We start from the raw sequence: 26,530 nt of genomic DNA on the forward strand, positions 1-26,530 counted from the left end.
GTTACCTGGACACATCATCAGTGATGTTACCTGGACACATCATCAGTGATGTTACCTGGGGTCATCATCAGTGATGTTACCTGGACACATCATCAGTGATGTTACCTGGACACATCATCAGTGATGTTACCTGGGGTCATCATCAGTGATGTTACCTGGGGTCATCATCAGTGATGTTACCTGGACACATCATCAGTGATGTTACCTGGGGTCATCTGGGGTGTTTCGGGTCTTTCAACAATCAGACATCCTCACCCAGGCAACCCAGCCAGGGTGATGGAGTCCCGACTTGTGTCCAGGTAGAACTACCCCCCCCCCCCCCCCACGGCTCTCCTCTCCTGATCCACAGCCCCCCTTGACGCAACGTCTGCTGCATCGGTAGCCAACTTGATGGTCCCTTCTCCTACTGGCCCCTGTTATGCCCAGCATGTTACAGGCCCTCCAAACCCTCTGCACCACCTCGATGGGCCCACACCTCGCTCGCCCCCCGTTGCTCCGGCATTCTTCCACCAGCTCAGTGTACTTTGCTCTCTTCCTCTTGTTTTTCTGTAATCAGTGTAGCATGAAAACATGGTGGACTTAGTAAGCTAGCTAACTAACTTTTGATTTGATTAATTAAACCTTTATTTAACCAGGTAGTACTCATTGAGATTAAGAGTCTCTTCTGCAAGAGAGACCTGGCCAAGACAGCAGCATTTAAACATACATTCAAGTTTCAGACGCCACAACATAAAAGAAATGCAAAATAAATACATAGCATAATGTCATACAGAACACATTGAAATCAAGTGTTTGAAGCAACGTTAAAGTGGAAACATTCAGAAACACAGACAGCTCCTGATTGACTCTGCTTCTTGGTCTTTCACTAATGTCATGCTAGATCCATTTAACTAGCAGACAGCTGGCTAGTTAGCTAGCTCACAATAAAGAAGAGGCGAACAGCGGGATGGTGACCGGCGGCAGCGCTGGGCCTAACAGTCCCTTCCACCTCACCCCTCCACTGCTCCGCAGAAGGACAAGCTACGTAGCTAACGAGCCAGCCGTCCATCTCTGGAGCTTCACAGTCGTATAGTTAAGGTTAGTCGTCGACCTCGAATGGTTAAGGTGAGGATAGGTCATTGGGCCGCGAGTCTCGTGAGAGTGTTTGCACATTTTGCTGCTTGCTTCTAGACACAAGCCACACTTTACGGCCCCACTGTTGTCACCATAACAACTAACAATAAATCACCATTCTATTTTACACTAGTCAAATGAGCACGGAAAACAGTCCGATGTCTGTTCTACTCGTGTTCTATTTCTGTGGTTGCGAGCGAACGACCTGAGTTTTTCAGAGGTCATCGGTGAGTTCTCTTTCAGAAGAACGGATGTTTAGCTCTGTCACTCCAACATAATAATATGCACAAACTGGGGCTAATTCATTGCTTCACTGCCTGATGTAAAGTTCCTTTAGGACATCCTGTCCACTGATGTAAATGTGTGTGTATATAGGACATCTAATCTGCTGTTCCTGGCCGGTTCTGCTCTATCGTTAAGGCTCGTTCAAATCAAACAGTGAGGAGATGTGGCTGCAGAATGATGGTGTGTGTGTGTGTTTCAGTTTGAGAATGAGTCCTGATGCTCCTCAGCAGCCTGCCATAGCACTGTACAGTTCAACTACTCATCCATACTGATCACAGATCCACCATGCTGCCATGTTTAGGCAAAACAGTAGTGACTACATCTTTAAAAGTCCTGGCGAGTGTTTCCTGTCGAGATGATGACACCCGTAATTGCTGCTAAATGACAAAATGTCCACTTCTGCACCAACCACACAGCTGTCAGGAGAGGAGGGAGATCTCTCCTCACATGGTTACTGCGCTTTGACCCTTAAGGTCACCGTGGACTCAGCATGTTCCTCTGTGACTCGGCATGTCTCTCTGGCCTGCACTGATGATAGAATTTTTCCCATACGCCAAACCGCGTATTACCCTCGGGATGCATCTCCGTAGCCTGAAACACATTCCCTCGCCGGTCCTCCTCCACCGGTCCTCCTCCACCAGCGCTGCTGTATTGCAGTTTACCGTACCAGGACAAGTAAAGGGGAGGCTGCAACCTGAGACTATCGAGATCCACCCGCCGTCAGAAAGAACGTCACACAACTTGGAGTTAGCTACTTAACCAAACTGTTTGATGGATGGTGGTCCTTCCAAACTGGGACACTGTAGAGACTTGTAATAAAGTACTTTAATGGATAAAGATGGCATTATTTACATTTTCTTTTTTGTCAACAAATCCCATTAATATTGCCAGCTTTATCTGTCAGCAGAGCAAATACTAATAATGTAAAGTAATTTAATGTGACACGGCCTATACAATAATAAGGCAAGAGGTATACAGTGACTTCAGATCAGCTGGGTGACATTTTATGAGTCTGTTGAGTATTACTGTTATTGTTATGTATTTTTTTCGCATTGAGCTTAAAGCATATGTCCTCAACATTGATCGACTTTGCTATTTTTTTGGGCTTTTTTTCATTTAGTTTCATTACATTAAAGAAATTGCCGTACTTAAAGGGCCACTTCAGGGATTTTAGTTGTACTTGTTAAAGTTGGGAGTCTTGCAAGAGAGAAAAACAGTGGTCCAAATTGATGCAGCAAAGGCTGCTATATCCTGAGTTTTAGTCCTTCATGGGGTAAGCTTCATGAGAATGTTAGTAATTGTAGTTAATTGTAGTCTAAAGGCCGATGACATCATCAGGGATATTTTCTCAGACTTGACAAAGCTCCTCCAGAACCACAGAAGACATTCTAGAACTGTTTTCAGAGGATGAATAATACTCCCAATGACTGGAATTCCCCTGTACGTTCTATTTAATACATGTCAGCCATGTTGGAAAATGGCCACCATCATCGGGGTGTTTGGGGTGTTTGGGGTCACTTAGACTTGTTGAATACTTGTGGCTTATTCGGGACGGTAAAACATCACAAGCGAGTTGGTGGAGATGCAGCGTAGACCAGACGTTATTCTCTCTAGTTTAAATGGAGAATCGTGTCAGCTCTGCTTCGCTCCGTTTCTATCTGTAACGTGAAACGGTGAGAAAACCCAGATCTGTTCTTCTCTTCTGGGATACATCTCCACTGGGGAATAGGTATCTCCAGGGTACATGTATAAATTGCAAATGACTAGAATGTTCATATTAGATTATAAGATATTAAGGGCAATGAATATGATATTGTATCTTTATCTTTAAGGGTTACAAATAAACTTCCCATGGAAAATATTGAAAACCTGTATTGTGTGCTTCTTGTGAATCGGACATGAATAAAAAAAACATAACTGCAGAAATGATTTTGCTGTGATAAGTTTATTGCTCTTCTTTCTTTAGTATACAGGGATGCAGGCAAATACTAATAGTAAAGCAAGTCAGTGGCCAAGCAACATGGAAGCTTCTGTCAGATGGGATGTTTGTTTTCCTGAAAAGGGAAAATGATTGGAAAATGAAGCCCAACCGTAGATATTCTTACAACAGAGGACAGGAAGTGAAGAATATCAGCTTTGTCGTATATATTGGAGATGGGCGTTCCTAGCCGACATGGAACCATAGAACCAATTTCACAAGTGCAACACTTCATAAGTAACAGGAAATAAGCAATATTTGGTCTAAACAGAACACACAGTGAGACACATGTTTACAGACAGAAATGTAAAAGCAAGAAATGTATTGGAAATATAAAAGTAAAAGTTTGACATTCTGGGAAGTATAATTATTTACTTTCTTGCCGATAATTAGAAGAGAAGATAATTAGATGAGAAGATGGATCTCAAAGGCATCCGTCTACTCATCGTACTCCTCCCTTTAAGTTTTTACATGTGTCAAAAAAAGACTATTTCTGACCCAAACTAAAAACCTTGGAGGTGTTTTGGGTGTGAAATTCTCTCATTGGTGTAACTACTGTGTGTATAGGCCGGCTCTGGCACATGTGTATGCTGTGTTAATATGCAGTATTCACAGTAAGGATCTGAATATATTACATTTTCCTATTCACAAGTGCTAATAATGGACATTTCATAGGATTCTTTAAAGAGAAGTGATTTAAGAAAGCATGGCTTTTCCAAGTGGTTCCTTCACTTTGTGTCACATTTTTAAGAGAATTGATTTACTAAGAAATGTTCGTGGTCAAAATGGCAGCACTGGACTTTTCCTGTTAAATCAAAGAGCCCCAATCTATCAGAAAGGAATGTCAGTATAAATACAGGATAAAGTATAAATATAAAAAAACACAAAATAAATAACTGTGGCCTGGGAATAGAAAGGGTGAAATTTGTAAGGACAAAAAACTACTTAGTAAGAAAAAATAGAGATGAAGTTGTACTTTTCATTAACATTTGTCTGATAAACTGATGTTGTTGACTTATGTTGGAGCTTTCTATATTAATATCTGTCAACGACTTTCAGGGAATATGAAATACAGTAATACATTGTAAAAGGGAAACGGGTATAAAAAAGATTGTAATAATGTTGCAGATAAGGCAAAGTCTGTCTGCCGATTAAAACCGATAAGACCAAAGGTTTTTCAAAGACATTCGTTTCTCTCCATAATGTCATTCTGTGGATAAATACGCCAAATAGTGAAAATAAAGGTCCTTCAAAGGAATGACAACCATTTCTACACACGTATTCTAAGCTCAAGCAAACTGTGACAAATGTGTATTCAGCGAGAGGTGCACAGTGAGATAACTGTCATATTTACATGATCCGATGAACTGATTTCATAATACACTTGATTTGTGGTTTGTGTCGTCTCCCAACACCACCGACAAAATATGCAGACTTGTCTCCGTCAGTACAGATAGTTCAGATATTTACAAAATGGCCGCACTCAGCAATCCAATTCACCTTGTAATTCCTTTCAATTTTTTTTTTTTTTCCAGTAATACAAACATAGACTCAGAAAATATACAATGATTGTCAAGATGTGTCTTCAAGTCTAGGTGGCGTAACACTGATATTTCATGAAGTGTTTGGTATAAAGCACTGTAATCAGGTAATCCATTATCTAGGATATCCTTCATTTCATCCTTCACTGTCATACTTATTTGGCAGTTGTGCGCATCGTTGTCCAAAAAGGACAAAGATCATGTCAAAAAGTACCTAGTCTTTGGATTTGGGGTATGATGACAACAGTGGAAGTGGAGAGAGTACATCAATATATAATTCTGTAGTTCAACTTCTGACATAGCCGTCAATCTTTGAATGTAGGCTAATGGTCTACTTAATGTCACCTCCCACTCTAGTATATCAAGAGGCACATTCTGGCGCTTGGATTGAAGCCGTTGAGGGTACAAGTCAATAGTTCTTTGGTATGGTCATAGCTGATATCAGCGGTCCGTACAGCTACTCGCTAGCTGGTGTCTTGTGTTTGACGGCATGTTGCTCTCACCAGTGCTCCAGGTGAAGGTCCATGGCAGAGTTCAAGTTAATGTCTGTGACATCCAGGAACTCCGTGTTGAAGATGCTGGGCCCGCTGGGTGGAGCGATACTGAAGGCCGTGGCCGAGCTGGGTGGCGTCAGGTCCAGCCACTCCATCGTCTCCCACGGCGTCTCGCTGAAAGTCATGCTGACCATCCCCTGCACCTCGGAGACGGTGGACACCTTGGTGCTGATGGGCGACAGAGGGGTGTCCATCAGATCTCTGTTGGTCAGAAGTTTGTCCTGTTGGGGATGGTGAGGTTGGCGGTGGTGGTTGTGGGGACTGCCGTACCCTTCGCCGTCTCTGTTCCCTTCATCTTCTTGACCCCCGTCCTCTGCAGCCATTTTAAGAAGGGCCACCTCCCCCACCCGGCCAATCGGACCTCCCAGCAAATTCTCCAGGTGGCTCTCGGTGACGTGATTGGCCGCGTGGTTGTAAGGGAGCTGGGTGGGGGACAGGTGTTCGTAGTGTCTGTGGAACCTCGGGATGAGGAGGCCGGGACACCCTGAGGACACAGTAATGTGAGGCACAACTTTGGTTACAGAGGCCCTCTCCCTCTCTTCTCTGGCGTTAGCTGGCATCTCTTGAAGAGAAAGAGGAGAGGAGGGAGGGTCACAGCGGGTACTGGGACCCCATACCAATGTGTTGGAGGGGGGCAATACTGTGATGTCAAACCAATGCACTCGGTGATTTACATGTAGATTGTAAACGGCGATACGCTACGCTGACATTATTAGTGGAATTTCACCTTACCTCCACTCTCTATGAGCACATCCAAAAGTTCGTCCATCTGCTGACTTCTGGTCAGTTGCTGTAACAGTAATAAGAAAGGGATTCTTTTTAGCAACAGAACAATGTTTGAACTATTTAAAATGTAATCCAATTATATTAAAGGATTTTACATGGAAAATATGCACGTTTTCAAGCAGTCTACAAAGACTTGCAGAATGGAGTTTTGGTGATACAAACTTCTCTTGGAGACAGACCAGTTTATTGGTTGAGATAAAACTAGCTGAAGACCAGAAGAGACGATATCTCAATACACATTGTGTACAGGATACACATTACAGTGTGTTAATGCTGGCTTGTGTAGTAAAGCATTCTGAGTGGTCTCTAAGACTAGGAAAGTGCTATAGAAATGCGCTCCATTCACCACAATATATTGGCCAATATTTTTTTAAATAAACTCTGAAACATTAAGAAACAATCCTCGATAAGGATTCCTTAAAGGTCCCATATCATGCTCATTTTCAGGTTCATACTTGTATTTTGTGTTTCTACTAGAACATGTTTACATGCTGTAATGTTAAAAAAAAACTTTATTTTCCTCATACTGTTTGCTTGAATATACCTGTATTTACACTCTGTCTGAAACGCTCCGTTTTAGTGCATTTCAACGGAATTGCAACGGAATTGCAACAGAATTGCAACGGAATTGCGTTGCTAGGCAACAGTTTGGGTCCACTTCCTGTCAGCTGATATTATTTACATACACTGCAACAGGAAATAAACTCCTAACGGCTTGTTTCAAACGCACAATTTCTGAATAAAGGCTGTGTGTATTTCTCTGTGTATTGAGTGCTTCGATACTTTCACAGTATTTATATATCACTTAAACCTGCTTTATAATATAAAAGACATGAAAATATTACTTTCTACAATATGGGACCTTTAAGTTGTTAGTGCTCTCTGGTGGACACTGTTTCTCAAACATTTGACTGATTTCTGTGCTGCTACTGATATATATATCAGCAATAAGCTCACTTATTGGTTTGGCTCCAGTAGCTTCAACTCAACTAGTAAGAGTTACAGCTGCCTTCAAAAAATGTTTGTACAACTAAAACAGCTTCAGACTTGGTGAAGGATGGAAAGTTAGTGCAGTGAACAAAGCCAATGGATGAATAAAAGAGGTGCACTACAGGTGATGGACTGAAAGAGACAAAAAAAGAGGAGACAGGAGGAAAAGTGGAATTAGAGCAACGCCGATAGGTCAAATAAAATCTCTGGCCAGCCATTATCTAGTGAATCTTAGCATGAATTTCAGTTTACCTGCTTGACTGCATCCTCATAGCATGGGGGCTGTCTTAAGTCTGATGCATCTGAATCTGAGCTACTGAAGGCAGGGGGAGAGACCTGGCACTTTAGGCCAACATGCCGAGGAGAGGGCACTACTGACATCTATATGAGACATAGGTGAAAAGTGACATTAGCCCACCGATTAGAAGAGGGGAGCTTACCAAATGTGAGTGTATTGCAGATTTTAAAAAAAGCAAATAGAACTACAAATCAGGCCTTGTGATCGAATCAACATTAAACATTTCATTTGAAGAAGAGGGTTGGCGTTGTGTTCTTGTAAAAGGAGAAGTCACCAACATGTGAAGGAATGTGTGATGAAAACAGAGGGAGATATGACAAGAGTGACAATGCACCTCATAACAAAAGACAATCATACAGAGACAGATCACAAATGAATAGAAAGGAGAAAAACGGTTACGTGAATGTGAGGTGATTCAGATGAAGTCATGACGCCGACATTGTAAACGCTCTTGACGTTGACATGATGGTTACCTTTGGTTGCATAGTGTGGTTGTCAGGCTTGGCTGAGCCGCTGTGGCCGCAGTCAGTGGAGTTGGGAAAGACTCCCTGAAGGCCTCTTTGGTCAGAAGGATAAGAACAGTTGAGCGCCTGGCCACCGTTCTTCTGTTGCATCTGCACAAGTCAAATGTTAGAAAACATCATAACACAGAAAACAGAGATCATATACATGAGGGCCACATCAGAGATACAGTGGAACATTAACGGTCATGACTTTTCCTCTAGCACCATCATCTGGTCAAAATGTTGTTATACATGTATAATAACCATGTACATAAAATGGGCCAGTTTGAGGTTCTGATTGGGTTATTGGTATTAATTTAGATAGAACATTTAAGAATGAATACATCATACCTGCATGTTGCGTGCTCTGTTATTGGCCTGGGGGTGGGGGTGAGGGTGAGGGTGTGGGTGGGGGTGGCCGCAGCCATCTCTTCCCAGCGGAGGTGATAGCAGGTAGGGGTTATTGGGAGACGAAGGCTGGGGGCTACTAGAAGGCTTTCCGATGGGGGAGTCTTGTGGGGAGCACTGTGGACTGAGGAAGGCAGACATTGTGGAGGGGCTGGCGGAGGAAGTGTCCATACATTGTGGCCCGCCGGGGCCCCCCATATTGGAGAGGGGGTGTCCCATATCCTCCATGCAGCTGCCGGCAGAGCTCTTCAGCTGTTTAGGAGAGGACAGAGGGCAGCTGGAGGACAGAGACATGGGCTCCTGCTTGATAGTCACCCCAAAGAAGTGCTGGCCCATCATGGCTGGAGGCTGCTGGTGGTGCATGGAGGGGTGAGATGGAGGATGGGCGGTGTCCTGTGTGGCTCCATAGCAGCGTTTCCTCTTGTGGAGCTGCATCCTCAGCTCTTCAACCTATAGCAGGCAGGGTGACAAAGCTAAATGTGTCAGTCAATATTTAAATACACCTGTTGTGAAATGTGTAAAGGAGAACACATTATTTTAAAGCAGCTGCAACAGAGAACATGCTCCTGTTTCCCATGATGCCCTTTTGTTTGTGATAGTCTGAACTCTGTTCCAGTTGCTCTCACACCTACAATCTTCACTCTTCATACATAAAACTTAGGTCAAATTGTAGGAAATCTTGTGCTGGGATAGAACTGTGTGAGGGACTGATCCACTGCTGGATCAGCACTACTTCCTCACCTGTCTCTGCTCCTGGTGCAGCTTCCACGTCAGCTCCTCAATCACCTTCTGCTTCTCCACCAGCATCTTATCTTTTTCAGCTTCCTCACCATCCTCCCCCGTCCTCTGTCCTCCCCCGCCCAGGCCGTCCTCCATGCCGAGCTGGGCCGGAGACGGCTGCAGGGCGAACTGCGTCGGCGAGGACATGGGCACGTCGCTGAAGCTGTCGGGGAGAGAGCCGCTGAGGGACAGCTCTGAGGAGGCGGGAGAGATGGGAGGGGTGGAGGAGGTGCTGGGGTAAGGGTAGTAGCCTCCCTGGGACAGGGCGCTGGAGGAGGACGGGGACTGGTAGGAGGACAGGGATCCTGTGGGCGTGACAGGGAAGGTCACCGTGGTGATGTCAGAGGAGCCAGAGGGCGAGGAGCCGGTGTTGGAGTCCTTGAAGGGCCGGAGTCTCTCGATGAGGGCCGTCTTGGTCCCGGAGACGGGCATGCCACGAATACGCAGGTGCTGCCTGAGCTCTGAGACCTTTACAGAGCACAAGAAGACGTGTTAACATCTCTCATAGTTTCTCTTTCTTCTGTTGTTAGTTTGATTTTGTAACACCTACTTTCAGGTCATCCAGATTAGCTGGCAGGGGCCCAGGCTTGACCGGTGAGATGGTGCTTTGGTTGGCATATGTGTTCTTGACTGGGGAGGAGGAGTTACTGTTGGCTTGGCTGGATGGACTACTGGAGCTACAAGCTGACAGCTGCTCACTGGCTCCTCTAGAAGGACACAGTTGAAGGGAATTAGTCACATAGTCACAGTAAAATAATGCCACCACTTTTCTAATAAGGCACCTTTTATAAACGGGTTATATTCTGTAACAAATGCTTTATTAATGGTTAATACATCTACTACTAATGCGTTATAGATCAGCTAGCCTTGAACTTGAAGTTACTGATTGTTAAGTTTTGCTGATGAACTCAAACCCTTTATTAATTATTTACTAATAACGGAAGACTGACTCATATAGCTGGATCGGGTATCGGTGACAATGGGGCCGATCTATTCAATTCAGTTCTATGTTTATATACTATATATATTATATACTGGAATTCTAATGTTTTTACATATTTATCTATTTAATTAATTATTATTGTTATTTATTTTTTCCTCTTTGTATTATTATTATTATTATTATTATTATTAATTTTTTTATTCAAATTTGTTTTATTTATTTCAATTTTGAATGCTGATTCAAAATGCTGTTGTTTTCTCTTGTGTACTTATTGTGTTTGTTTCTAAGCTCAATTACTTAAAAATTGGTTTAGAAACCATTGTAATTATGAACTGTAAATGTAGGAGCCAAATATTGAGAAAGGAGTAGTTGAATTCCTTATTATAAGAGAAACATTATGTTGATAGTAATTGGTATTTTTGCCCCATGTGGCCAACCACAGCATTGAATTGTTTATAAATTTGGCACCAGTTGATGCCGTCATCCTGTTGCCGTCATCCTGATTTAGTATCAGCTGTGGAGAGCACAGCTGTTTAAGGACGCCAAGAGCCGAAATAGTTTTTTTTAACGGGCTTTAATATAGTTTGTTCATTTCAATAAGACAAAGTTTAAGTTAATCTTTTTTCTTTACTTTGGGTTGCCGCGGCATATCCTGTTTTGGGTTGTTTGGGTTGGTTTATGTAGTTTAACACACACGCACACACACACACACACACACACACACACACAAAGGCTGCAAATCAATCATATGCATCCAATGACAGAAAGGACATCTAACCGTGAGTAAACCCATGAATGAGCGCAACTTTATTTAGTAGATGCCTTGTTGACACGTTTTCTTGGCGAAAGAAATATGGCTTAGAATAGAAATTAGAAGGAAGCCATAATAGTAAATTTCATATATGAAAAAAGGGAAAAAATAAAGTATATATATATATATAAAAAGCATCACATTTGAATTGTAATTCCTGTTCATTTTCAAGATTGTTTTTACCAAGTTACTGGTTTATTATCTGAATAATAAATAACAATTCAGTAAATTTATATCTATATATTTATTTGTTACATTTTATTTTACAAAGTTAGGAGAACAATGTTTAAGTCCAGCCTGATGTTGCCTTACACATAACAGAATGATCCCAATCACTTCCACACAGTGAGACTTATTAATTAAACACTGTTATCAGATCGGTACTCGGTATCGGCTGATACCCAAAGCCCAGGTATTGCTACCACTATCGGGACTAGGTGCATCCCTACGCAAGGTTAGCCATCAAGTATACAGTTATAGATATTAGTAAGGCATTAATAAAGGGTAATGGGTATAACTTTCTAATAAACTAAAAAAAAGTGCCAAATACTGATCTATGTGGCATTAGTTAATTATCTATTAACTATTAATGAAACCATTTGTCTTATAACCCTTTATAACAGATACCTTCTTAAAAAATGATAAAAGTGTGAAAATTCCTTCTTAACATTAGTAACTGTAGTTTGATACAATAATCTTAAATCAAGTTCCACTTACTAGCTTTTTCCAGAGCTTTCAACTGCATCTCATTGGCTTCATCACTTGTTATAGAGTTGTCATCACGTGACTTTACTATGGATCTAAGTAAACTTCGTTCTGTCATGAGGACTGTCAAGCTATGTGGTTGAAAGCTCCGGAAAATGCTAGTAAGGGGACCTTGAGTTAGGATTATTCAATCAGATGTATTCACTGTCATTTGTCGATGAGTGTGACTCACTTGTGGCTCTGGGTCGGTGGGTGAGGCTGGTAGCTGAAGGAGGGCTGCCGCTGCTGGGCCTGGGCCTGGGCCTGTGTCTGTGGAGTGTGTGTGTGTGTGTGCTGCTGCAGCTGTGGATGTGTGTGAGCGTGCTTCTGCTGGCTGAGGATCTGCAGCTGCAGGAAGAGCTGCTGCTGCTGGAGGAGTCGGGCGTAGGCCGAGTCCATGGGCGGAGGAGACTTCTCGGCCTTCTGGTCCGGAGGAATGTACTGGTGGTACTTGAGCTTCTTCACCTTCGGCTTCACATCTTTGGGCTTCTTGTGTCGGTTCTTGTCTGAAGTCTTGGACTGTTCAGAGGAAGTAGTAGTGAGATGGTATGAGCGTTCAAGCTGAACTAGGCATTAAAGCTGCAGTAGGCAACAACTTTTTGGCATCATTGGGCAAAAATCCCATAATAACCTTTCAGCATATTGTAATTCAAGTGTTCTGAGTAAAAACTAGACTTCTGCTCCTCCTCATGGCTCTGTTTTCAGGCTTTAGAACATCTAGTCTGTGACGGGAGACTTTGACCAATCACAGGTCATTTCAGAGAGAGAGAGAGCGTTCCTATTGGCTGTGCTCAGGCTGGTGGGCGGTGCTTGGTATTTCCTTCACCAGATCTCAACATGGCTTCCGGGTCACAAACTTTCTCATTGTACAGCTAAACAGTATATTTGATCCATTTCTACCCACTGCTGCTTTAACTGGGCATTTGAAGATGAAAAGTGTAAAGTCAAGGAGAGTAACTAAATGAAAAAGTAAAGGGAAACTGAAAATAAATTCATCAAATGTTGCTGACCTTGACAATAGCAGGAACAGGTATTGGGGGAGTAGCCTGGCTGTTGTTGGCACCAGACAGCGCTTCATCCTGGCCCTGATCGGGCGGGTCTCGGGTTGCTCCTCCCTGTTCACAGATGAAAACAGCACACTGAATAAAGGCTGGTCCTCCTCGAACAGAGCAGCTTCTGTGAGCTACTTTTGTAAATGGAATATCTTTGAGTACTGGTTCTGGGAATGTTTCACTATTATTTGAAGCTTCAGTAGGCAGTATATTTTTGGCATCATTGGGCAAAAATTCCATAATAACCTTTCAGCATATTGTAATTCAAGTGTTCTGAGAGAAAACTAGACTTCTGCTCCTCCTCATGGCTCTGTTTTCAGGCTTTAAAACATCTAGCCCGTGATGGGAGACTTTGACCAATCACGGGTCATTTCAGAGAGAGAGCATTCCTATTGGCTGTGCTCCAGCTGGTGGGCGGTGCTTGGTATTACCTCAACTGATCTCAACATGGCTGCCGGGTCACAAACTTTCTCATTTTACAGCTAAACAGTACACTACCAGATGATTCTCAGAACATTTGAGAAGAGAAATAGACATTACAGTAACAGAATATTTATGGATTGATAATATACAAATGGAATAATTATACCCCAAAATGCTCATGTGTTACCATTCCAAGTGTTCCAAAAATCTCTAAATGGGATTTTCTAGTTGTTGAGCTGATGATTCAGTTGGAACATTTCACATATAAACAATCCTGATCTGGCATAAATTTCAATCAAGTGACCGTTGCTGACGGCGACCGTTGGAATGAGGTCATCATGAGGAGTGTAAGGTAAACAGCCAGGAAATAAAGGCAGCTGTGCCGGCAGGATGGCTCGGCTGCAGTTCATTCTGCCACCACAAGAGAGCAGAAGAAGCAAAGCACTGGTAACCACTGTTAGAGGTGCAACAATGTCAGAGTGGAAGACAAGAAGAGGAGGAACAGAGAGCAGAGATGGAGAGAATTCAGCCATCTTTCACCTCCAAGCTGTCAAGAGAGAGGTGTCTTTTACCTGCCGTGGGCTGGTGAGGGCAGGTGAGGAGTGAGGGCAGGTGGGGAGGAGGCTGCCGACAGCCTCCGATGAAGGGCAGGCCGAGCCCTGCGACTCATCACTGTGGTGCTGCTCCGGAGACAGACTCTCACTGCTGCTGTCCTCCTCAAACGCATACGAGTCCTCTTGCTTAGGGAACTTACCATGGTTCACTGTAAGAAGAGCAGAAAGGGAGACGGGTGGGTCAGTATGCATTACCTCCACATTACTGAGACAAGGAGGAGGGATAACAGAGCATGCTTTTAAAGGATAGTTCCCGTTTATTACAATTTGGGTCTTATTTTAGTTGTTTGGCTATCGTTTCTATGCACCTGATTCACTGCTGAGACCTGTGAACACGGCGACATTGTAAAAAATAAGTCACTATTTGTGGCACAACTAAGTAGAGTGGGTCAAAGTTGAACTAGAGAGCCAGTCTGTCAGTTTAGCTAATCATTTTACCATCTGCCTTTATTTCTCTGCTAAATAAACATGTCTAACCTGTTTGAAATAGTATAGTAATAATAATCTTTCTTTTGTTCAGTGACTAGTGTAGTGCCCGTTCAGGCTGTGGTCGTTCAGAAAGGGCCAGTTGCTTGGCTCCAGATACTGCTGCTTGCAGCGTTGTCACCAACCCCCTCCAGGTCAAAGCATCAGAATGTTTTTAATGTATTTTTAAGATGTACTAAAGACTAAAATGTGTTATATAAGTAGCAAACTGCTTCAAGGAATAACTCAGTGTGTAGGTTGTGTGCATAATGTTAGCGAGTGTGCGGTCGAGAGAGGGAGAGCGTGTGTAACGGTATGAAGTTACCAGAAACCTTGTAGCTGTGAACGTAGCTGTAGCAGACAGTGTGTGTACAGTTTATGTGTCGGTGAATAAATGCTACAACTCCTCAAGACCCGAGCCAAGTTCCTGTGTCTTAAAGTAAAAGGGGGCTAGCCCCGAAGTTAGCCACATCTTCGGCCTGGCTTATTTAAAGCTAAGGCTGGTAATGTTCTACAACAATATTTTTTGTTATTTTTGTTGAAATTCTCATTAAATCCTGACAGCAATCAATAAATCAATTGCTCTGACAACGCCGATGGTCGGCACTTTCCATTCACAAGTTCCCAGTCATGACCAGTGGACAAATGGATGCTCTGGCAGGTTGTAATGGAACAGGTAACATCTGCAGTCTGAGCATGGAGATTATGGAGAGGACAAAAATCTTCATATCAGCTCTGACTCCGTCCTCTAACTCCAGACTCTCACCCACTGGACCTGTTCAGCTTGGATGCACATTGCAAACCGCTGCACGTTGTACACAATGTATGTTCCCTGTGTGACCGCTGGTATTCACACACTGCCTGTCTGTCACTGACACCTAGTACGACTCTCAGCCCGGAGGTGTTACGCTGCGTGGGTGAGAGACTGACACCGCCACTTTACATCCACCACGCTCCCGATTGGCCGGGCCGATAGTGAACACAGCTTTAATTGGACGAGCTGAGAGTGGCTATCTAACAGAGCTGAAGGGACAGAGCCAGGGAGCTGGTAAAGGTTGGTGTGTGTGTATGTGTGTGCACAACGGTAGAAGATTCTCTTTTTGTATCCAAACATGTGACAGGCAGGAACAGACCCTGGTTTCAATCACAGCACCAGGCCCATTCTGTGCAACTCAGTGACCTCGCAATACACACCGACACACACTCACAGAGCTTAACACACAGCTTAGCGCACGGCATTGTCGCTTCCTCCCACCTGTTCACGTTAGACTCATTCACTCTCCGCTGTCACACACACACACACACACCAGCACACAGTGTGGACGGGTCACGGTCCTGGTGTGTGTACTCTCTGCTACATGGAGTCCAGTACATGCTGTTTCCATGAGTCTTTAAGTCAATTTGATGTCACCGGGAGATTGAGACAGCAGAATTGCAGGAAATCTGCGAGCCGCGTACACTTCCGCTTTTCAAGTGGCCGGTTTAGAAGTTACGGCGGGTCACATAGTTTCCAAAATTACCGGACAGAGGTTGAACCAATCGTTGGGAGTGTTGTATAAAGGGATGTAGAGCTCTAAGGTGAGGGGTTAATGCTGCAGGCGAGGGGAACACAACAGCCTGGTCCCGTCACAGAGCTTTGTAGGTGGCTGACTGGAGCCACAGAGGCCTGTTAAAGCACAGACAAAAGCAGGGAGGAGGGGAGATGGGTACAAACATACACACAGGTACGCCCACACAAGGATGCACTCCAACTCAAACACACATCGCCACTTCGAAAAAAAGAGGGTGGATCCAAATACAGCTGCTGCTCATCTCAATAAACGGCGCTCCCCTCCTCCTGCAGAGGTAGTGTAAACCAGCTGACTGCAGCCCGCCGTCTCCTTTACGCAACATGTTTACTGGAAGCTCAAGGGGGCAAACATAAAACCTCTGAAACACCAGAGTTTAAAAAACACTAGTCACACTGCCAAGAATGATATGAAGAGAGTGAGTAACATGTCGAAGACAAACAGTGCGAGGCCTGAGCGCCGCGGTGCCACGGCTCGATGCTCCGCGCAGCGCTAAATCAATGGAGTGTCTAAGCATGCATGTTGTGCACTTCCTTAAATCAAACACTGGAGGTGGTTCAGGTCTCAGGAGGGCTCCCCATACACTTTAGTCTACAATACACATTTGTAAAGTTGCCGAAGCACCTCTTCTTAAAGAAAACAAGTCTTTTCAGCACACAATAACAACATTTGTGGAGATCCACACTGGATCAAGATATTTTCTGAAATACGCACCGTGTTCTAAAAATGTAAATAACATTCTCTGGGCAAGAAATACTAATAAATACTTTTTCCTGCTAAGACAGTTGGATCACATTAAGGAGGAACAACAAGTCGTGAAAGAGTCTTAAAATAATTTAAAGGTCAGGAGGTCAACAGTTACTTTTCTGCTGAGTGAAAATGTTTTGGGTACGACTTTCTAAAAAAATCACCCGTTACTAAGGATTTATAAGTTAATTTATAGTTAATAAATACTAATGTTATGCTATGTTACTAATGCTTTATAGATCGGTTATAAGCCATCAATAAGAACTAATCCTTTCTATTGGGTTATAATGCAGTTATAAATGTTAGTAACCCATTCATAAATTAAATGTTAACAGGTCATTAATGAAGGATTTATAATCCATCAAGTTTGTAGATGTGAGTGTTAATAAGCTGTTGATAAATAGATTTGGCGTATTTTAAGTGAAAGTTTTAGCCTGTTTAGATTTAGCTCAAAGGTTTAATACCATGGACAGTTTGTAAGAAGGTCAGGATTTTGGTTGGACTGCTGGGTGAATCTTCAGTCACGTACCAACTAATGCAACGTCCAATTCACACTGTATTGGTGCTCGTTTGACAACATGATGTGACTGTTGAAGTTCAACAGTAGATTACTATCTCCACCAGCTTAGTCCATGACCTGAACACACCCAAACAGTCTCCATGACAACCAATGGACGCTACTATACCAAACACACACACACACACACGTGGAGTCACGCAGGTGGAGGTGCAGCAGGTGTTAGAGGTGTGTTAGCTACACACAGCAGCATGTCACTGCTGATACCTGTCATCATGACGGCAGAGTCTAGGGGAATGATATTCTTTTGGACCAGATCCAGGGGTCCCGGCCTGAGGGCCAGCTTCTCATTCAGGTCCTCGGCGAGCCGGGCTCGCTTTAGTCTCATCTGGGCCTCCAGAGAGGAGCCATCTGAGGCCGGGTCTGCACAACACAGAGCAGGACCACACCGTCAGCACCGGGGGGTGAAACACACACTGCTTATACACGTCTGGGACTAACTACATCTCCTCAAGATCTGAACTGAAGTACAGTTTTACTTTGGATACTTTGAGTTCTCCAATTTTATTGTTTTACTTCTTTTCAATTCATTTGAACTCCACAACATGTATCTGACAGCTGTAGTCACTAGCTACATAAAAAAACATATTTTGACCATATCAAATATAATACATTGGTATACAGTAAATTAAACTGCCAAACACTATAAAAAGTAGATTAACTCCACTTCAACCAGATACAACAGTTAAATGCTGCGTACTCATTAATACATCAGTGATAATAATCCTCTAACATTATAACAACATCAATGTAACACTGACATGAACACTTCTAGGGCTGCCACTGTCACAAACAATCAAGTTTGAACCAATTTGTAATTTGTCCAGATTAATCTGAAAACAAATCACGTTGTCTAATCCTGGCTGCGGTCACACTGTATTTTTAGGAATTCAATTTTAAAAGAGCTGTATACATTTTCAACTTGTGGACAGCTGTTGTTAGCCTGCTAGCTCCTGCACTTCATGCTTACAACCCTGCACTTCATGCTTACAACCCTGCCTGCTTTGTGTCCCAGCATTAAGAGTACATTTCATTTGTGTTGCGTCCGTCCGCGGTGTCTCCACTGCCTCACTTGAAAGACAAGCTAACATTACACAGTAGTTGTGTTTTACGAAGCCAAAAACAAAGAACATAGACATGCCCTCCGCTGCAATAAACACTGAGAACTATACACGGAGAATTCATAATTTCAACAAATGATTCCAGATTAAATATTTCACTTTTCTATGCTAAACTGTAATTCAAGTAACTACACAACAGATTCACGTATATTTGGTGCATAATGTAACCTTTCATTTCAATGACAAGGACGCTGTACTCGTTTATGAAGCAGTAACATTTTAACATGAAAACTGCTACAGATTGTAATTTATATATTTTTATTCTTTTTACCAGCTGTGTCAGCGAAGCTGGTGTTGTTTTCACCTTGTGAGACTGTGTGTGTGTCATCATGGTGAAATGTGGTCCTGGAGACGCCTACTGTAGCGAACTACCACGGAGGAGGTTCAGAGTAGTCTGTGGACAGATGTTTATAGTTCTGTCTGTCTGTGGACAGATGTTGTCACCGTGATAACTGTGTAAGATGCAGTCACAAAACTTTACAGGTGTGTAGTTGAGATTCGATTTGGTGTCACGACTGGTGTGATCCCATCAAAAGATGCTCTATAGTTTCACCTCATCTTATTATTCTCCATCTATAGCAGTTTAACCTGCTGTATTCAGCTGCTCACGACCTCCCTCAGCCTGCAATAATCAATATTTCTGTTTTGGATCTGTTCTAATATCTGCTCAGCTGCTCCACTCCCAATCTAGCCAGACACGCTGAGTACTAGAAAAATAAATGGAGTGGCTGTAATTAAAGGGCTGCAGCGGGTGAGATTTTTGACCTTCCACAATCTCTCTCTGTTAAATCCAGTATAAATAATCAGCGGCTTGGTCTACAATCCATCCTCAGCGCTCACAGGACTGATACCAGCAGCGAGGAGCACACCAGATCACTCTGAGCACCGGCACTTATTTGGTCAAATATCATTTTAGTGGGATATTTCTGAGTGATGACGCAGGATACAGTGGCAAAATAAAAGGAATGATATTGAGCTTTGTGCTGGACAACTCAGGTAGAGTTTTACTGTCTGATGAAATTCAATCCTTCATAAGAAACTTTAAAAAATAAATCCATCATCAAAATAAAATGAAGACGTGGGCGTGGTGGCGTCGGTAATTGGAGGACGATGACTAGACAGACACTGATACAGATACAGATGGAATATTTGTGTGGGAGATAAAAGTGAAATAAAAATTGAAGGAAAGAAAAATAAACATGTGAAGAAAGTCAGGAAAGAAAAAAGAAAGAAAGAAAGGGCTGAAAGATGAAATGAATGTATTTTCTTTATTTGAAAATTCCAAATGACCTGCATGAGAGTGAATGATGTAACCTGTATGAGAGTGAATTTGAAATGTGGTACACAAGTAAAATGAAATTAAATTTAAGTTGAAATAAAAATGGAGGGAAAAATAAAATAAATAATTGAATAATTTATTGAAGTTGAAGGCTGATATAACATTGGAGGGAGGAAGAAAAGGAAGTAAAGAAAGAAGAGAATTTCATGTGGGTATACAATCATGTAGAATGGCAGATAAAGGAACGTATTGTAAAACTAACGTAAAACGTAAAACTATTGTTGGAAAAGGAAAGAAGAGGAAAACAAGGGAATGAACGGAAGGAAGGGTGAAGGAGGGATAAAGGGATGAATGGCACACTGATGGAGGACAGTTGATCCAGTATGCCAGCCAGAGAGGAAGTGTGGAGGGACCAGCTGCCGGTCCGTGGTCACGTTGGTGAGCCGTCGCCGTCCACCAGCAGGATGACATCATTGTGTGTTTATAAGTGAGCTGCCCACCGAGTCGGCCCCGCTGTCTTTACACCCTCCTGCCTCACCTGTCACTGACCGGCCTGATTTAAGACCTGATTTGACATCACAGGGACACACAGAGCTTTAAGTGTGTTTAAACTGTGTAACCAAACTGCCTAAAAACGCGTCCGACCGCGGCTGCACGGGCCCGCAGGGGCATAATGTAACACGATCCGGTGAGTCTGAAGCTGGCTTACAGACTTTTAAACATTCTGCAGCAGTATTAAAACACACGACGCACTTTAAACCTATTGCAATACATATACCTGCTGACCGTATCTGTCGAATGTAAACACGACACTAAGAGGTAAGACGTATGGTGCATTAGCCAGGAATAATTCCCTTTGTGTTTCCATCCACTGAGGATTAAAGCACCGCTGCTGGGGGAATGGAAATGTGTGTTTTTATGCAGGAAAAAAGCACAGTAAACCTGCAGCTACAGCCCTATTATCTTTATGAGGAAATATCAGATTGTATGTGTGTGTGTGTGTGTGTGTGTGTGTGTGTGTGTTCAGACCTGTGGCCAGCAGGCAGACAGTGTGCTCCTATGCAGGCCACACGCCAGTCAGGCCTGAGAGGCTGGGGCGGATTCTCGAATAGCCTAATAAACACCAGATGTTCCCTGGGTAATATATACACAGACCCTGTGCCGTGTCCATCTCCCCAGCAGGAATAACACAGCCAGCATCTGAAGGATCACATCGACAGCAGCACAGAGGAGGAGGAGGAGGAGGAGGAGGAGGAGGAGGAGGAGGAGGAGGAGGATGCTGTGACGCCCCGAAAAAGCTCTTATTTTTTGACATAAAGAGCTGGAAGGACAAATGACGCTGCTTGAGTGATAAGACATCTAGTGTGTGGGTGTGAGAAAGTGTGTACCAACAAAATACAACCCTCCTCCATGTGAGCCACGGCCTGCAATCAAGAGATAAACAGCCAATTGAAATTTCTTTTTTAAAAAAGCGCTTGCAGCCCCGCTGGCCAATTGCAATTCTCCTTGCTGCCTTATCTGTGACAGACTCCTAGAAACTGATAGGGCCTCGCCGGGCCTCTGGATTCCGTTCCCCCGCACACTTACCAGCAGTTTATCTGGAGGCTGGAGCCTCTGTGAAATGGCAAACGGTGCCAGAGATATCATTCGACAAATCCCTGGCCTGCAGTCCTCGTCCCCTCGTCCCTTGTTGTTCCTGCCGGCAACACACGGCACACTGGCATCGCTCACTGCTCCTGTGTTTGCCAAGACGACGCAGTGTTGCTTTAAAGTATAAGGAATTGATAAGATCTTAGTTTATAAGTGGCTGTCTGCTGGGAAATGTCTCACGCTAAACAAACTTTCGGTTTCTTATGAATTTGAAATTTAGATTTTGTAATGCAAGAAAAATATCTGTGTATGACACTTGTGGCGTGTTGGCAACGTTACAGCGCAACCATGACCTACAGAACATGAGAGGCCATTAATCGTAGCAACGGTAAGGATTTAAGAGTACGCTCAGTACACTCAGGTTCCACTTGTTCTCATCACCATGTCTCATGTGACATTAAAAGTACAAAGCGAGCTCCTGCTCCGTGTTGTTGTGTTTGGGTGTGCCTCTCTGCAGGCGCTGTGCTGTAAACAGGTGCCGTCTATGTAAATCTAGTTCTACTGAGGCCGAGAGCCTCTTCCAGCACGAGAGCATTCCTCGGCGGTCACCGACTGACCTGTCTGCCTCCTTGCTGGCTGCAGCACTATCAGCCTGTCTGTCTGCCTGGCGGGTGCACGTATCCACCTGCTTCCTCTACGTCCACCTTCGTATCTGTCACTACCGCTGGATTTATCCGTGTCTGCAGTCTGGATCTGCTTCTCGTTTGCTTTTCTTCCTACCTGTTTTTCTCTGTCTGTCTTCAATGCTTTAATCTGTCTTTAGTGTCTCAGTGGACCTCGGCTCTAACGCAGTTTGGCTCAGCTTCAAAGTGCCTCAGTTACATACTGTAGTGTGTGAACAAACTGTACACACTAGCAAGAATCAGCACTACAACCACTCTGATAGTAAAAGTAACTACGGCAGCTTCTCTTTCCTCTTTCGGTCTGAATCTCATCAGTGAGATCATCTGCTGATTCCTGAGCTGCACTATTCCTCCGTCTCCATCCTTTTATCTCTCTTCCTGTCTTCGTCTTCTACAAGCAGCTGGCATCTGGTTTTATTGTTTCATTTAGCAATAGATAATCCCAAATCAGTCCTATCTTTTTCTTTTTACATGTCATGCAATATGTCAGACTCAATGATCGGATTTATGTGAAATGATGCTTCTCACGACTGCGTTCCAAGATTCTCAAAATAACGGGCTTACTGATTGAGCCAAGGAGACATACAATTACAGTACAGGGCACATTTTAAAGGCAGTAACTGCTCATGGATGTTTGAACCTTTACATCCATGTTGCTCACCAAAACACTCATCACACACAATATTAAATATTTCACTGTATTACATTACTTGAAAAATCTATTCTTTTATTTTATATTAACAAAAGAACAAATGACAAAAGACTTCCCTTCAGCTCTACAGAGTGTTTTAGCGTCTTTCAGGTGTCTGTTTTGGTTCACTCTCACCGCTCTCATCAGCGTTATTTCCAGACTCAACTGGCAGCTGTTTTCAGCTGATAGGCTAAACCAAGTGTACACTATCTGCCCAGAACCAAACAGACAAAGTTAGCAACTGGCTGGTGAACATAGTGGAGCATTTAGTAGCTAAAGAGCCAGATAGTTTTCTTGGTGTAGTTGGAGGAGACCAAAACAGAGCTAAAAGGAGAGTAAATAACGGACTTCCATTTGTCAGGTGGCCAGAAAAAAACTGCATATGAATGCTAATGCTGCGCTGTGTGTGCTGGATGTGTAAATGGGCAACTTGCTAACATGTCAGTCATATCAGCTTTATAAAGTGATAATATGTCAGTGTTATGTTGTTGAGCTTGTTCTGCTGCCCACAGGTGGCCCAAAATAATCATTAAACCAACATGGGATGCTATGCCCAAATTCTAAAATGAAAACAAATATATCTAGAGACACACTGACAGGTGTGTCTGCAACAACCACTACTATGATGTTTGATTGAATAAATACAAACCACTATTGGATTCAGCTGTTAGTGCGTTTTACAACTTTTAGGACCAAATGATTAAATAAGGACTATTCAAGGGTTCGTACTGGGGAGTTGATTTACCGAAAAAAAATCTTCCACTGAGTTCCAGATGTCTCTTTCCCAATGTATGTCTATGGGAAAAAAGTATTTTTGGGCCCAATGGGATCACGTGACGGACAAGGAAGTTGTAGTACCAAAATTGGCATCAACGACCGGCTCTCTTCCTCGGGGCTTGGTTTTTTTGAATGGGTTTTTAGAAAGATGCCTGAAATAATGTCTTAATAAAGTCTTAAGCTTAAGAGATTTTTATGTTTTGTTCTACAACATAAAATACATAATAATAATTTTGAAGCTTTTATATGTCTTAAAAATGGCGGCTGCTAACAAGTGGCTGAATGAAACGACTAAACGTCCTCACGCCGACTCCTCCTCCTTTACAGCCTCGTTGTTTATACTCCATAATGTAGTTTGTTTATAGTTTGTCGTTATAGTTTTTTGTTTATTAACTTTTTACTTCTGGCGATTGCATTCACACTTCAAAAATCATAAAAGTGGTGTTCATTTGTGAAGATTATCTTTGTTTCATAAACGTGAGCTTATTTTCTGCAGTAATCCAAAATCCAATGGAAAAATCCCACTGGCAGGGCGATGCTAGCTTCCTGGTTGGCCTACAAAAAGACATCATCCCTGCACCTCTGTCTCCTAAGTGGGCGTGGTCATGGCGTGTTCACCCCCCATCCCCCCACCTCATTTGGAAGTGTCGTGAACGTCGTGTGAATGGATGATAGCAGATTGGGTTATATTTACATTATATATTTATATTTTCTGTTGCTAACATTAGTTAGCTCGGGGGTTCGTGAACTTTGAGAGTGTTGCTGAGACAGAGAAAGATCTCAAACACATTTTCTCCTGATCTGTCTGTCGGAAAAATACCATTTTAGTGTCAAAATGTTTGTAAGATATGTGACTTTTGGAAAATGGGTAAAATATTTACTTTGGTGATTATGGGGGGAAAAAAATCAATCATAATCTGTGTTCATGCTCACTTCTCCTATTGGAGTTAATAGGACATGTTGTTAGTCTCCCAAAGGGGCGGGACACAGATACAGGAAACTGACTGTCAGTGCACTGTCTCCTTTCTGAACCATGGATGTATTAAGAGAACTGGATACAGCACTGGAGGACGGGCCCCAGTCATTCCTATGAAAGTTTCTCAGTGGCTCATGATGCCAAAATGGTTCGACTTCTCACGGCTTGCGCTCCAGCCTCGGTCTGGGTCTCATTCACATGAACGGAGGAAGGGAAATAACTCTGGATTCAGCTATTAGTGTGTTTTACAACTTTAAAAACCTAATGACTTAAATAAGGGCTATTAGAGTGTTCATACTGGGAAGTTTATTTACCTAAAAAAAATGATCCTCTGAGTTACAGACGTATCTGTACCAATGTAAGTCTATGGGAAAAAGTATTTTTGGGCCCAATGGCATCACGTGACAGACACGGAAGTTGTAGTACCGCCGTTTGGCCACTACGAAAGTTGGGATCAACGACCGGCGCTCTTCCTGAGGGCTTGTTCTGAACTGTCTCTGACTGCAGTGTAATGCTTCATGTTGACCGTTTAATGCTACCTCTGAACAGAAACGGTCAGTTCTGCTGTCTGTTTGGTTCCGTTAGCCGTTAGCTCTGTTAGCCAAACACACTGCAGGTCTCTGCTGCCCAGCGGCTGCTAACAGCTAACTAGATTTGCTAAGCGATAGTTATACATACATACATAGCCTTCATACAAACAGTTGTCTTACCTAGGCGTTCAAATCAAGAGAGGAACAATCCCTAATCCCAGTTGAAACCAGATTCCAAACTGAATCAGTTGTTGATCACTTGCAGCCTACTAGCCGGTTAAGAGCAGTGAGCAGCAGTCAGTGGTGGTATAACAGTCGGTAACAGTATAACAGAAGTCCTTGAGCATACCGTCATAAATGAGAACCACAAATATTAGATTGATGGGTCCAGTAGTATGGAAGATTAGCCGTGGACAGACAGACAGATGCACACACACAACCGAACACATAATCTCCTCAGGCTATGGCTGGCAGAGATAATAACGATCATGATAACACCATTTTCCTTGTCACATGACGCTGTGGTTTAAAGTGTCAGTTCACCCAAATTCTCACTTACCCCGAGTATTTGGTATTTAACCATGAAGATAGTTTGGGTTTTATTCGTCAGGGTTTTCATTGAGTTCTGACAGTTCTGTCTCCACCACGCTATGAAGGAGTTGAACGGGATTTTGGTCGTGTTAGCTTGTGTTATGTGTGGATAATCCACAAAACAAATGAACAGTTTCTGTAAAGGCTATTTCTTCAGTAAAAAGTAGTGAAAGTGAAAACTGTACTGCACATCACTCTGTGGATTACCACAGAGTAACGGGGACATTGTCTCTGAACAGATATGTTACTGTTGAATGTTTGAACGTTAATTTCATTTACCTTCATAGTGGTGGAGGCAGAAATCTGAACACAACAGATAAAAAAGAGTAAAACCAAAACTATCTGCATGGCCAGACACCACATCAAGAAAATATGTTATTATGTCCCTTTGCTCTTTCATTGTGTCCCTCACCCTGTCCCTCTGTCTGTCTCACTCACACTGCAGTCTAAAAGTATGTAAGTGGAGGTGTGTGTGTGCCTGCAGCTCTGTGTTGGAAGGTGTTACTCACGAGGCATGATGCCTTGGTCTGCCAGCTGCTCTCGTGTCCTCCTCTGCTGAAGTCTTAACTGTAGGACTGAAGTTGGAGGGAGGAAGAGGAGGAGGAGGAGGGGAAGATAGATGGTGGGGAAGAGTAAAAAGAAAGGGGAAAAGATGAGAAAGAGATGTGGCAAGACAGGTAAGGGACAGACAAAAAGCAGGAAGAGACTGAGAATTCAACCCATTTGAAATGTTTCATAATTGTAGTTTGGTTAAGAATACTTTCACTTCACCTACAGGCTGGAATAAAAAAGACATGTATGTATTTATCCATTTCTACCTACAGTATGCATACAGACAACACGGGAACAACTAACGCTGCTTGCTCACAAATATTTCTGTGAGCAGGATGTAGGGAATGATAAACACAGCTCCTGGCTTTTAAACAGATCTGCTAGCCAGTGTGTGGTCCGCAGCGTGTGTGCACGTTTCTGCGTGCTGTATGTGTGTGTGTGTAGAAGTGGTCTAGGTGGGAGTGCGGGGTCATAAACATAGAGCCTCCCCCGTGTCTGTTGGTCTGTGGCTCTCTTGCTTTCTTTTTCTTTCTTTGTCTGTGTGTGTTTTCCCTCCTCGC

The 26,530-nt window shown here is 43.1% G+C and overlaps 1 protein-coding gene and 1 long non-coding RNA gene across 13 annotated transcripts in view; both read right to left on the reverse strand.

Moving 5' to 3' along the window:
* Positions 1–83: 83 nt before the first annotated feature.
* Positions 84–343, reverse strand: LOC141758815 (uncharacterized). The gene is made up of 2 exons (XR_012591950.1): positions 181–343; positions 84–130 (listed from the first exon to the last, which is right to left on the reverse strand). It is a non-coding gene; the product is annotated as an uncharacterized LOC141758815 (long non-coding RNA).
* A 2,984-nt stretch (positions 344–3,327) lies between these two features.
* The window catches only part of myocd (myocardin), a 134,386-nt gene continuing 111,183 nt past the window's right edge, over positions 3,328–26,530 (reverse strand). For 3 of the 12 annotated variants that reach the window (XM_074620502.1, XM_074620503.1, XM_074620505.1), the window contains 12 exons: positions 25,928–25,993; positions 17,388–17,543; positions 13,782–13,972; positions 12,745–12,849; positions 11,928–12,253; positions 9,787–9,943; positions 9,198–9,704; positions 8,400–8,906; positions 8,019–8,159; positions 7,500–7,628; positions 6,204–6,261; positions 3,328–6,033 (listed from right to left, as the gene is read on the reverse strand). In XM_074620502.1, coding sequence (XP_074476603.1) covers positions 5,417–6,033; positions 6,204–6,261; positions 7,500–7,628; positions 8,019–8,159; positions 8,400–8,906; positions 9,198–9,704; positions 9,787–9,943; positions 11,928–12,253; positions 12,745–12,849; positions 13,782–13,972; positions 17,388–17,543; positions 25,928–25,993 — 2,960 coding nt within the window. In that variant the 3' untranslated portion in view covers positions 3,328–5,416. Of the gene's footprint in view, positions 6,034–6,203; positions 6,262–7,499; positions 7,629–8,018; positions 8,160–8,399; positions 8,907–9,197; positions 9,705–9,782; positions 9,944–11,927; positions 12,254–12,744; positions 12,850–13,781; positions 13,973–17,387; positions 17,544–25,927; positions 25,994–26,530 lie in introns of all 12 variants that reach the window. The other 9 variants (XM_074620507.1, XM_074620510.1, XM_074620509.1 and 6 more) reach the window with 7 other exon arrangements.

This window comes from Sebastes fasciatus, chromosome 20 (genome assembly GCF_043250625.1).
Source record: "Sebastes fasciatus isolate fSebFas1 chromosome 20, fSebFas1.pri, whole genome shotgun sequence".
Lineage (NCBI taxonomy): Eukaryota > Metazoa > Chordata > Actinopteri > Perciformes > Sebastidae > Sebastes > Sebastes fasciatus.